This window comes from Hesperophylax consimilis, chromosome 6 (assembly GCF_061612785.1).
Source record: "Hesperophylax consimilis isolate HC1 chromosome 6, BYU_Hcon_1.0, whole genome shotgun sequence".
Lineage (NCBI taxonomy): Eukaryota > Metazoa > Arthropoda > Insecta > Trichoptera > Limnephilidae > Hesperophylax > Hesperophylax consimilis.
This window is the reverse complement of record NC_142841.1, coordinates 10,171,485-10,185,998: the sequence shown is the minus strand read 5'-3', so window position 1 is coordinate 10,185,998 and position 14,514 is coordinate 10,171,485. Positions and strand designations below refer to the sequence as shown.

The 14,514-nt window shown below is 33.5% G+C and overlaps 1 protein-coding gene across 1 annotated transcript; it reads right to left on the bottom strand.

The window, feature by feature from the left end:
• Positions 1-1,898: 1,898 nt before the first annotated feature.
• LOC149422935 (odorant receptor 13a-like) lies at positions 1,899-10,152 on the bottom strand. The gene is made up of 6 exons (XM_089632992.1): positions 9,993-10,152; positions 8,657-8,849; positions 7,765-7,864; positions 7,574-7,678; positions 3,490-3,651; positions 1,899-1,970 (listed from the first exon to the last, which is right to left on the bottom strand). The coding sequence occupies exons 1-6, from the start codon at positions 10,150-10,152 to the stop codon at positions 1,899-1,901; spliced, it is 792 nt and encodes a 263-aa protein (XP_089489118.1).
• Between the last annotated feature and the right edge of the window lie 4,362 nt (positions 10,153-14,514).

The window sequence follows — 14,514 nt, the reverse complement described above, 5'->3', positions numbered from 1 at the left end:
ATATGAAATACTACATAATTGAACATTTGTGCATTTTTAAATTTTATTTATCCGACAAAAATTAAAGTTGAAAATCCTTCCATATTAACTCTGTACTATATGTTTGGCATCAAGTCGGCACGGGATGCCGGTGTTTAATCAAAATAATATTTATTATATGAGTTATTGGGATCAAATGGAATAAAATAAGAGGGTATGCATATTTAAATTCATGAAAAAAAAATTCTTCCTTATGTCCTGGGACACCCTAACATATATATATATATATACGATACTAAAATATAAAATATAAACTTTTTTAATGTATTATTTGCAGGATGTGATATCTATAATCTTTTGTAGTTGGTTAATGTCTCTTTTTTCCAAATAATGTTGAAACCAAATAAGTACATTCTTATCACTGTTTCTCTCTCCATTACTTCAAATACTTGTTTACATTGGTATGGTGTTTTCCGATGTTCGATTATTATTATTATATATTTTTTTTTTGAAATACATGGTAAAATAATGTAAGATTTTGGGCCTTACTAATAAACTCAATATTTCAAACCCGTATTACAAACCCTACACAATAAACAACCCTTAATGTAGAGTAATGGTTGTTTCTCAGCTGCACTAAAACACACCCAATATTAAGAAGGTAAAAAAATACATTAACACCACACATAAGAGGTCCTGAGGAACATGTTTTTTTTCTCCAGGGCCTATGTCATCTATGGGGAAGCTGTGTGCATGGTTGTTGAAATGAATGAGTAAAGTTCTGGGAAGGAAAAAGTTATGAAGGATGGGTAGGAATTAAAGGATCAGTGTGTTCAGAAGTGACGGACGTATGATCTATCCTCCCCGCTGCAGCGCAAGGCCAAGAGTCTAAAAGAGGTCAGTTGGAGAGGTCAAAGGGTCTTCCTAAACCAACCTCACCCGATGAACCTGTCACTCTCGCTAAGCCATCAACGTAGCGAATCACTTGGGGTGACCCATGGCAGAGGTGTTTCTTATACAATAAATAATTCCCGGGGCGGCGGTACCCAATCGTCCCAAACCCGCTTTCCAAATTGCGAATAGATGTAGTTTTGAATCCAATTTCATTTCTTCATAAAAATGCCAGTGTTATAATGTACATACTCAATACTGTTGACAATATCCAGTCGTTAATTATTTTTTTTTAATCGTACAATATTTTAATATTTGATATTTTGTTAGATTATTTATGTAATCATTATTTTCAATTTAATGTAATCATTAGTTTCAATTTATTTATCTTATCATTAGTTTCAATTTAACATAATCATTAGTTTCAATTTATTTATGAAATCATTAGTTTCAATTTAATGATTATCCGTTTTCAGCGACACTACGTAAATCATAATGAAATGACATTTTTTTTTCTTTCGAATTTCCCACATAATAAATTTACATTGTTTTTAAAGTTTTAATGTTTTCTTAATAGGAAGATTGCAGAACGACTATTATATTATAATATAGGTAGATTTTGCGCTAAGTAAATAATAATCTGGTCACCCCAAAAGCTTAGCGCCCTAAACGACGACAGCAAATGCGTAATAATGGCCACAATTTTCAATAAATGGCCACGTTTTAGACCCAACCGATGGAAAGTTTAGAATATTTAACGCCCCAAAGGGTTAAGAAAATACAATTAATTTAAGATCAATAATAAAATTTTAATAAGGAAAGTATTTTAACGTGGTGAAGTTTTTTTGCAATAATAATCGTAAAACATTGGTGATTTTGCGTAAAGAAGTAGTGGAAAATGAAAACAGATAATTGGGCTTAAAATAACTTTAAAGCAAAAACTTTAAAATAATGTATCGTTGTGGCGAAGATAATTCCAAGAAGCTCAACTTAAAATTGTGCGATGTCTTTGACGTATTATATATTATTTAAGAGTTTTGTTCTGCTTCAGCGTTTAACTGGCGTAACATGGTGAAGTATGATCCGGTTGTGCTTAGAACCTGAAAATAAATAGCATTATTATGATTGTATGAACGATAGATAAATAATTTCAAAATATATAAATACGGACGGAGAATGTTGGAACACATCATACCTATCATATTTTCTTAGATAACCTTTTCTATCGCGGAGTTAGCTCTTTTTACCCTGGTTCGTGAATTTTGGGTTCTAAGTTGAGTACTAATATGGAATGCTAAATTGATGGCTAATATTAAAAAAAAATGGTAAAATTGGAATAAATTGTACAAATAATATTACTAATATTGCTAATTGAGTGCTAATAATCGAATGCTAAATGGAGTGCTAATATTACAAAAATGGGATAGTTGATGTTGTTGTAGCTGAAAATGATTTTTATTTTTTTTCTAAAAATCGTTTTTTTGTACTAAGATTTTCAGGAAATTTCAGTTTAATAATATTAGCACTCTATAACACGCAAAAGTCACGAGCCGCCACTGGTTATAATATGTATTTTACTAGGATCACAAACAACAATGGATTAATATTTCAGAAATATAAAAATACACCGATAAAGTTGGAACCGATTTTACCCAAGGTATTCAGTTTGCTTCCGAAAAATATAAAAAAATGTAACTCTATGAATAAAGGAGTAGGTATATTATGTTGAAAAATATCTGTTTGATACTGTGAACGGTGATGCTAAATTGAGGTGGGGAATGGTTAATGATAGAGATTGTGTAAATGGTGATGAAAATTATAAAAATATAAACGCAAAATATATGTGTGTAGTTTTGAATTGTAGGCACCTGCTGACAAACTCTGTATTTGGCTTAGCAGGACCTTGAAGTATCTGTGCTTTTCTTAATTTTAAATTTATAAAAAAACTTGCAGTATTTGTAAAAACAAGAATGATGACTATTTTGAGCATGTTGACGAGTTTGTGTATTTATGAAGTATGTTTACGAGAGATGGAAAGGCTAATAGAGATATTTAAACATGGGTAAATGCAGGAAAATTTTATTATTGGAGGACTGAACGCGGTTGGTGCTAACAAAACATTGTCCAAAGAAGCGAAGCTAGAAATCCACAATTGAGTATTGGTACCTACCCTGATATATGCCAGTGAGGCATAGAACTGGTAGAAGAACGACAAAAGTAGTCTGAATGCCGTAGAAATGAGATCCCTGAGGCGTATGTGTCATAAAACCACGAATAATCGTGTGAGAAATGTGGAGATTCACAAAAAATCAAGACTGGTGTAAGAGTAAGGTTAAGAAAGGGACGCTTAGGTGATTGGGCATGTAGATCCAATGAAGAGGAATGTCGCAAATTTGAATGGCGGAATTAGTCGAGGACGCCCGAGGAGAACATGGCACGATCAAGTGAACCAGATACTTGAATCGGGCCATATCAAGAGTCAGAATAACAGAAGATGCATGAGATCATGTATGAATGTGAGCATGGAGTGTGTGCCAAGACCTGTTGTTTGGCGGTCTATCCTCTGCGGGGAGACGGCATGATGCTCGGTATGTTAGTTAATACTATTATGTCACTTACAGAAGAAAATGTTTCCATTGATATGGTAGCCAGTCCAAAGGCGTTAACTGTTAGTAGCCGATTTGCGCGCGTGATAAAAATCACTAGGTCTTTCCCAAGTGTGGAACTTACATCTGTGTTCTCCCACCCGCAAGAATAACAAGCGTCACCAATTTCAGATACCTTAAACAAAATAAATGTAAGTCTTCACACCGTCCATCTAAGTATATACGAATATATCCCGAAATCCTTCATCTTGCAGTCTTATAAGAAAGTCTCTTTGGAGGTAAAGAATCTTGGACCGTTGCTATCGGTATGTTGAGCAAAAATGTATGCATTGTGCTAATAACTAAAACTATATATATATGAAACTGACAGGAGACAGGTTGAAGAAAGAAAATCTAAAAGCTGCATTAAAGTTACTTTTGTGGCTTCCAGTTCTCGTATCCTTAATATGACATAAAGATTTATTTCAATTCAGATACCTCGCAGACCAACATCTACCATATTATTGATACAACTCCAACACGGTAACGCAATTTACCGTTCGCCATAAACAGAATATAGGTAATAACTAGAGACCGGATTATATGCAACAAAAATAGCCCAAAATATGCATGCAAATATGCAATAAAAATTTACTACCGTTCGCCATAAACAGAATATAGGTAATAACTAGAGACCGGATTATATGCAACAAAAATAGCCCAAAATATGCATGCAAATATGCAATAAAAATAGCTAAAATATGCACGAAAATTCATAAAAAGGGTCAAAATATGCAACATGAAATAATACAGGAAGTCGTATTTTTACATATTTTTTTTTTATTTTAGTAAGCTATGAGTTCTCAAGGATAATAATTATATTTTCGAAAATATCAATTATAAAATGTATTTAACAATAAAATTTAGAATTTACCTTTAAATATTTATATGACTAAGTACTGTTCTAAATGTTCTGTATACAAATTGTGTCTACCATCGCTTAATATATTTTTGTAAGTGGAAAAGGAACGTTCTACGTCTCAGTATACGTCAGTATGTGGCTGGACAGAATTTAAATTTGGGTGCGATTTTTGAACTTATTGTTACGGACAAAATTTCACCTGCCCCGTTGATGAAGTTATCAATTTGGCACAAAGGTTCAAACCCTGGGTTATTATTGAGTATTTTTTCAAATTTTTCTTTGAGTTTACTCGGGAATAGCTTTGGCAACGAGGAATTCATAGGGCGAATTTCCTTCATAACCTGAATAGATGCATTCAACGCCAATCCATGAGTTTCAAGCGTTTTTATACTTGCAGGTATGTAGGCGAAATGACTGGTAATCATAGCTAGGTTTTTTTTAATACTGGCGTCGTCAAACGATTCATTGCACTGGAAAACTGCCAAAGCCTCTGCAATATCGAAGTCATTGATAACACCCTTGATGGCTTCAAAATGTTCATGGTAAAACATCGCAGCTTCGATCCATGTACCCCAACGTGTTATTACTGGCTCAGGATGTAAAGGGATATTTGGCAGTTTTTCTTTGTAGGCCTTTATACGAGCAGGCGCCTTAAGAAACACTTTCTTTGCTGATGAAATCAGGTTATTTACATTCGCAAACGTGGATCTCACTTTTTCGGCGAGTCTGTGAATTCCGTGAGCAAAACACGTCACATGAATCAAATTGGGATAAAATACTTGGAGGGCTTTGACTGCTTTGATCATGTAGGGGGCAGCATCTGAGAGCAACACATACACATTTTCATCCGCAGAAGATTCAGGAAATATTTTTTTTATACCCTCATTCACAAATCTGGCGATCGTAGAATGATTTGCCTTTTCAAGTTCTCTGCAGGCCACCAAATAGAAAGGTGAAGGTTCAAGTTTTAATGCACCAACAATCAAATTTGCAATGCAACGGCCGCAAGTGTCGGTGGTTTCGTCAGCTGAAATCCATGTGATGTTATCCTTGAGTTCATTGCGTATTTCTTCCAGCACATGTAGATAAATTGATGTTATGTAATTTTTACGTTAAATAGATTCATCCGGTATATTTTGATTTATGCAATATTTTCTTAGAAAATCCTTCAAGGCAGGATTTGACAGTTTGTATAGAGGGATATTGCTTGCAAGAAATGCTTCACATAGATCCATGCTAAAGTGATTTTGTTGTTTACCTTTGGAGGTTACTTCACTGTTACTGCTACTTGCCACTGTAAAAACTTGTTGTCGTGGGCCCTTCTTCTGCACTCCTGCGATATGAACACTGGTTTTGACATGCTGGTCTATTTGGAACTTTTTTGTGCTAGAAATGTTTTTCTCGCAAACTCGGCAGTATAAAACTTTTCCGTCGTATGTAAATATTCCAGGATATTCAGCTATCCATGTATGGGCACTTTTTTATCAGGGGGCATGGTTCACTTTCACAATGTACAACTTCGTGCAAACAAACAAAACACTAGACGAAACTCTAAAGAACAGCGCGTGCGACCAGTCAAAAACAAAATTCGCAATTCACTGAATTACCATAAAAATATACCAAATCACCCCTCATACGAATGAATGAATTTTTTTCGGCAATTAGCCGAATTAAGCCGAGTAGGCGCGAGCGCAGGCGAAGATGAGAGAGGTTCCCCCCCACTCCGGCCGCCGGCCGTAGCGATCAGTAAGATCAGTTATCAGTTCTTCGCTCAGATTCGCTGGCCGCGCGCCTTGCTATCTGACGTCTATATTGTCGCTATGTGAGGCATCTGAACGATATCAAGCGTAAATATGCAAGATCTCAAATTATTTGCTAAAATATGCAACTACCGCTGAAAAGGGTCTAAATATGCATTTGCATATGCAAATATGCAAATGCATATAATCCGGTCTCTAGTAATAACTAATAACTATAAAGATATTATTGACATATTTAATACATATTATTGACAAGATATTATTGACAAGATATTATTGACATAAAAACACATATCAGTAAAATTAATCGAATTGAATATTTTACCTCGGTCTCATTCGACTTGTTTTATTATTTTCTCTGGCTACGAAGGTATCGTTAAAACATTCTGTGGATTTAATGGCGATCATTAAATTCCAAATATTACTTTTAAAAACTTCATGTATGTTTATGATTATATTTTCCTATTTCTGTTCTATGTTCATATATTTTTGTTATTTATGTTTTTTTTATTTTTTTTTTATTTCGAAATAAATTTATATACATATATAAATAAATAGAGTCTGCCAACACAGGCTTTTGATTCTTTCTAGGTGCAGAACTAACTTTCCAATGGTGATGCCTTTGGGAAGAATCACTAGGATAATAAACTGCCTCGCAGGAAATGGGGATATTTTCCACATGTCCTACAACGTATTTAAACGCGAAATATTATCATTCAAGAGTTAAAATTGAAAACCTACATTTAAAACTTTTTTTGTCCCACTTGTAAATGTATTTGTTATTAATTATATATATAATATTATTATTATTTGTAATTTATAGTTACCGATATTGCAATTTTTATACTGTTTTTGCAAATAAATAAATAAAATTAAATAAAACATTTGTATGGGGCCCTTGACGTGATTTTTCACAAAAAACTAGGCTATTCAAATCATCCTAAAATTATTATTATTATTAAATTCTTAATTTATTATTAATTGTTAGAATTAGAAATAACGCCCAATTAATTCCTTAATTCTTCCCATCCTAAATTCTACTAAAGGCTTATAAGGTTGTAATGTATACCGGTCTTTTAAACTCCAACCTATTTTCAACCCTCAGGGCAAGTATTCCAAGTCCTAACAAATCAGTGGTCCTGGTGTGCTTATTGCACCGAGACAGGACTTTTTCTGGCTGGGTGGTACAATCGTATCGTATCGTATGATATTTTATTTGGTTACATATGAGTTCGTTGAATTTAATATAGGTATTTCAATACAATCCATTTTATTTACATGTCTACATATTTTGTGTTTGAAAAAAATATTGAAATTGGGGCCTCGACAAAGGTAAGCACCCAGTGAGGCTCACATTGCCAAAAAAATGCAGGGTATATAAAGAAAATAAATGAGTAAATAAAATAAATATTATGTTAAATTAATCTTTTTCCCACCTTGTCTGTCAGCATAGATCCTAGAAAACACGGTATATAGAGTTGAATAGCAACTCCCCAAAAGAATGCGAAGAATAAAATATCAAATTTTCCGTTCTCAAGTCCCTGAAAAGTAATTATTTTGCTTAATTTATAGTAATATTAATTTACCACTATCAAGAATAGAACATGAAATCCTTGAGATTATTTACTTTTGAAACTTGAAATGCGGTGATACACAGTTCTACCGGAGTAATGAATATCTGGTAGAGTAGAGGTGGTCCGAATAACGATGCCAATTCAGCACAAAACCTAAAACAAACAACACGATTTTAAAATATTTTTTTTTGTAAATTATTGTTTTTATTCGTAACCGCACAAGATTCCCAACCTCCTGGAGCCAGTGAGACCATGGTATCCCCAATTGGATGAGAAGTTTCGAGGCTGAAAGCAAAGGCTAAGGCTCTCGACTTGCAAACTGGAGGTCTCGCATTCAAATCCCGGCGTGCGCAAATAAATTTTATTTGATTTATTTGTGTTGTTTCACAATTTATTTATCCAAAATAATATAAAAGTTATTGCAGCACGTTTTAGATTGGAAGATACTCTCAGTATCGCTATGGTGTAAGACCACCATTCAGAATTGAAAAATTGCTTGAAATGGCTTTTGCCGTATTTGGTGACCAGGTACTTCCCCACCTTTCTCTTCCCATCTTCTTCCACTTCTCACTAACTTCAGACTCACAGCATACCCAAATTTGGGGATGCTAAAGTCTCATTGTCTCCAGATGGTTGGGAACAGTTGGGACTCTTGTGCGGTTTCATATAAAAGTTAAATTTAGCTTTTTAATGTATTTTAAAATGCGCCGAAGCTTATATCTGGTTCCATAAATTTTGCTAACCCTTTACCCAGTTGCCGGAAAAAATTAAATTGTTGTTTTTTTTAAATGCTCATATCCAAAAAAAGGGTTTGTGATGTATGATGTTCTTGTACTGCGAGTTTCTGGATACGGTGTACATTTCATTCAGTTCGTCTTACAAAAAAAAACTTTTACATTAATGTAAAATAAAATAAATGTGAAAGAAAATTGATTTATTACTCACGCACATACACGGCTGTGTCTTTGTACAATATTACCAATCCTTTTAGCTAGTTCCCTTTTTCTTTCCTTTTTTCCAAGTTTAATACCTTTCTTCTCAAGTTCGCTAAAGTCGAAAATTTTCGAAAATAAATGGATTATTATTTCCAACTGTCCAAACGGGTGGGAAATAAACTGTATAAGGAGACAGATATAAACTGAAATGCACAAAAATGAAATAGATTATTTTAAATCACTTTATCCTTATTTTTAATGGTAAGGTTGGTTCTGAAACCTAAGTATGAACTAAACCTATTCATTTGATTGTCCTGAAACGGGAAACCTTTCCAGTTGGACAGTCATTGATTCACTATTCTGTAATTGTATTTTTTAGTATTTAATAAATAATAATAAACGCTTCATTTCTACAAATTGCACTGCCAAACTGCCGTAGTTAAAAATGTAGTTGTTTAAAAAAATTTCACTTACGAAAACGGGATATAATGTGCATATATGGGAGGCGGGGTTAGGTACCGCCGCCTCAGCAACCATTGGTTGGCTACGTTTGGTGATTTAGCAGGGGTGCCCGGGTTCATCGGGTGAGTTGTGTTCAGGATGCGCCTGCCCACCAACTGCGTGGCGTGCCAAATCGGGAGATGGTTTGGGGAGATCCTTTGACCACTCCAACTGGTATCTCGACCTATCGCCTTGCGCCGCAGAGGGAGGAATATATTCATATGTCCGTCACTCCTGGACACACATATTCCTAGATTGCTACCCAACCCTCATACCTTTTACCTACCCAAAATTTCCTCTCTTTCCTTTCTTTAAAAAAGACCCACTACAGACCGACCACACAGCATTCCAAAAGATGACATAGGTTCTGGGGGAAATTATTTTCCACATGAATTCCTGTGTAGGGTTAATGTAAAAAAAACATATATACATATATATCATTGGGGTAAGTGCATCACTCATTCCGTGTGATGAATTATCTCGTTATAATCATTAACGGTCTTTTAGATTGTGCATAAGTTGTCTCATTTTTTTTATTAAATTCAACTAATCTAAGACCCCCTTACCACTCCATTATTTTCAATTTTTTTTTTGTCAGCCAACTCTAATTTAAATAATGGCAAAATATAAATTTATTGATAGGCAATTACAAAAAAGAATCGTGAAAAATTTCATTCGTTATGATTTATTCTTCAAATAAAAAACAATTTATAGAAACATTATGGAATATTTATATTTTTGCATAGTATGGTACTTTTAAAAACATTCTCCAGGATGGAGACCAGGTTTTCAGGAACAGGTCTCACAAAACCACACTGTTTCGTGACTTTCGACATTTGTTTTACTGTCATCATTATCATTGTTTTTTTCTGTGCTGTTGACACTATCATCATCAGGATCTTCAAAATCACAAGCAACAGGATCGTACTCACTGTCACTTTCAAAAGATTCATCTTCCGAAAACACTTGGTATTTAGATGCCATATCAAGCAAAGTTCTCGCCATTTTAGGTTATGTGAATTTACAAAGGTTATTTTAAAGTAAAATAAAAACGGAAAACAGTCAAAATCTTATGAAAACGTGAATTTAAATGTGTTTTTTATCGAATAGTCACAAGAAACAACGTCACGTGTCAAGTTTTGCACACAAAAATACACCGCGCGCGCACGTATTATCTTGTCGGCCACCAGCCGACAACTGAGTTGTAGCGTACAAATAGTGATGTTGGCTGGCACCCGACAAATGAATGGTAAAGGTTAAAGAAATTGATCAAAAAACATCCCCACTGGAAAAAAAATCCATTTCATAAGCTCAAATTACTATTCAAACATATTTCAGAAAATTTTGTATTACCTTTCAAACGTATTTCATAAAATCTTGTACGTTGTTTATAATTGAAATGGAAGTTAAATGTTTTTTTCACTTGGTTTGATCTTTCGAAAGACGAAGAATAAAAGACATGTAGAACAACGCTTTCAGCTCAATTAATTATATGGGATCTTACTAACTTCAAATAATTCAAAAAAGATAAATACTTGCATCCAAACACATCCAATGCCAGAAACGTGTCTACGTACTCGATCCCCAGAAATAATTCATAGACTGGTGTCCGATTGACGTCATCGTAGGGTAGCCAAATTTTGTATATGAATATCTTCCTTCGTCCTATGTAATATTCTTGAAATAAAGATTGATAAATTATGCCCAAACCGGCTCCAATCATATATATTACCACTATTGTCAGTATCAAAGTTGACCAAAGCAACGATATTTTCCATATTTTCAGTTGGTTTTTAAAAAATATATATCTGAAATCAATAAAAAATCACATATCGTTACTATAATTCATAATTAAACACAGGAGATCTGATAAGAACCTAAAATATAAATATTTAAAACACGTTTTGCTGTGTTATTTAATTTGTAATAGGTAAGAAAAAATTCACAGTGTATCTTTAAATGCAACGAATCGTGTTTTATTAATTATTTTCACAATTCTCGCCTAATTACTATCGTTTTTTTTAATATAAGCGCGCTCCCTCTAACATTCGTATTTATTTTATTTATCTCCCTTTCAATCCATTTTATAACGTTTACTTTAAGAACTATGGCCTACCTGTTTTGGGAGTATTCTAAAACTGAAGTAAGTTGAAAATGAGAAGAAGTAGTTTTGGAATAGGGTTCGCAATCCCGCAATCTCGCATCCCGCAATCCCGCTGGATTTCAACAATATTTGATTCCGCGGATTGATTGGATTTTCCGATGAGATTTTCATATGGGGGATTGCGATATTTTTTATATGAATAAGCAGTGGTCAATCTTTGAAAAAAAATAACCGAACTTAGTGTTAAAAAGAAAGAATAGAGCCGCATATCAAGCTCAGAAAATTGACTTGGAAGAAAGAGATGTCACTTTTTGAGAATTTTTATATATCAAAGGAAGATACCTTCAGTGACCAGACACATTTTTAGTTACTGTCCCATCCACTAGTGTGAAATCAGAGTGAGCGTTTTCAATATTATATAATAATACGACCAATACCAAAGATGATTTGTGAAAAGTCTTCTTAAATGACTCGCTTTATCACTTTTTCTATATATCTTTATAATGTACTAGTATCAAAGATAATTGTATAAAATCACATTCATTTTTTATGAAAAATTGGTATTACTTCAATTTCACACTCTTTAATAAAAATTCTATCCCGCAATCCCGCGGGATTTGAGAAAGGTTCGGGATTTGCAAACCTTGGTTGGGGAGTAACTAACGATTCAAATGCGTCATAACCCTTAAATGCATGATTTATTTATTTTTCTGGAAAAAAATATATTTTGTAGATATTTACATGCATTTGCAAGGAAATATAAAGAATTTTATTTTTTTGTAATTTTTAATGATATTTGATTAAAAGAAATTGTTGCAGGTTTACAACACCATGTATTTAATATAAAATTAATATGAACAATTTACGTATGAAAAAAAAATAAAAAACCTAAAAAAAAATCTCAAAACTATTAAGTTTACCGGAAAAATTCGAGTTATTACATATAAGTATTGTATTATTGTATCTACTTACCTAAGAAAATCAAAATAATAACAGCAAAACAAAACTGTAATTCTAACCTCCAACCAATTTTTGAGAATCTTCACTTTGTTAAAGAAAAAGTGACATTTGACATTCGCGAAAGAAAAAAAAGGTGATGCCACTCGATAAAATATATGACCGTGAACTTGATAATTCTAAAACGGCATGCATTAAGTATAAACCAAAGAGTTAAAGGTGGTTTGAACGGTATGTTGCAGTTTTGCAACAGTATGCATTTAAGGGTTACAAAGTGGTGATATTTTTTGAAACGGTAAAGAGAAATAAATCACCTGATATCTTCGGCAGCCTCGTCCATTTCCTTGAAATCCCTATCCATTGCATCGATCATTTTAAAATACACTTTGTACTTAATCAGAACCCAAACCTGTTGGATAAGTATGATGCTAGCCACCATAGCGTAGGACAAACATTCGGAGAATTCCGAGATGTCATTCACCGTCCAGCAGTGGTAAATATTGAGCCACATCATGCATATACCGATGACTGTGAATGGTATAAAAAATATTGGTAAAATCATCCTGAATTTGCTTTCTTTGTTTTTAAAGGTTATACCGTTAGCCACCATACCTATGCCTATGATAGGATGGAAGTCATAGGTGTGTATATTTTTTTTTCTCATGTCAAAGTCGCTCTTTAGAAATATTTTTTTCAGTTTTTCTATCATGATAACTATTGCTCGATTACGACAAAACTGTATTTTTTTATTAACGTCTGTGTTTCGATTGACCCATTTTCTTAGTAGAAATCTTTTTTATAGGTTAGTAATAAAATAAATCGTCATGTGATACTAGGGTGATTCAAGTTAACAAAACGTAATTCACTAAGGGCGCTACTGATAAACGTGCTTAGAATAAAACCATTTATATAACGGTTGCTCATAACTAAAATTGTTTTGCAATAATGTTTAAAAATGCGTTTATTGGTAAGGTGGAAAATAAAATATAATATAAGCATTTTCTCAAGCTACCTAATAACACACCTTTCCGACTCTTACACCGCACAAGTTGTGAGGTGCAAAAGAGCCTTACTAGTGTTACTATCCAAGGGTCAACTATACTAAATAGAACTATATCAACCCCGGATCTGTTTAATGTAAGTAAGAACGACCAGGGCCGGCCATGAGCCAAACGGCGCCTGGCGCGAGTAAGATTTTGAAGCCCTATATCAAAACCAGTAGACGCCAGGGTAGGTGATCACTGTCGTCAATAATATTCGAATGATTTGAATATTTGTGAAAAATAATCGTAAGGGTGATGCGTTAGGAGTTAGGACTGTTAGGTGTTAAGTAATATCAGCGCGTTGAGCTGTTTCAATTGCGCCCGCATAGGGTCGGCCCTGGTAACGACGAATTCGAGTCACAACTCGTTTTCTTTCTGCCAACATCAACTGCACCCGTTTTCTCTGTCGAGTCTCACGCTGATACATCTGGTGCACAGAGGATCACTGTTCTGGATCCCGTTTATCCTTCCGAACAGAATCTATTGATAAAGTTTTAACAAAGACTTGGCAAATCTCAGCACGCCGTTTCACAAATGTACATGATGGCATCGATGGTGATCGATTTCTTAAAAACTTAAATATTGAATCAAACTTTTCACTTCCCTATGCAGAGAGAGCTAAGTTTACCAATAATCAGACAAAAGTATGAATCCCAAAACTGGATAATTTAGTATTTGGATATATATTTTTTATTTTAATTTTGCAAAAAAAATCCCCTTAACTTAAACTCCCTAAGATAACGAGCTTTCATATTACAAAATATAATAATATATGATTAAATTTGTAAAGTTCATTCTAGTTTGTGATCAAGAATATCTTACTTAATATGTTTCTACTTTGTAATTTCTCGGAGCATTTTATTTCTTCCACTTAATAAAATAAAAATTTTAAAAGAAAATAATAAAAAGAGAACCAGGTATAATTTGTAAGATCTTTCATTCAAATCTAGAAATAGAATTATTTATGGTTTGATTCTGTAATTTTTGCATGTTATTGTAATTATTTTAATTGAGACGGCTGTTTCTGATTCCAACCGATTACAAAAAAAAATATAATTTATACTGGAAATTTAAACATGAGACAAAATTGATTTCCTAGTAATATAAATAAGGACAATCATCTTGGCATTATAGCACTAATTATGGCATTAATTACGATGGACTGTGGCATCATAAAAGTTGCACAGATTTATAAGGACTAGAATTTTCCAGGTTGACTTACTTTTTCCAACAGCTTACAATATACTATCCATTTTGAAAAAA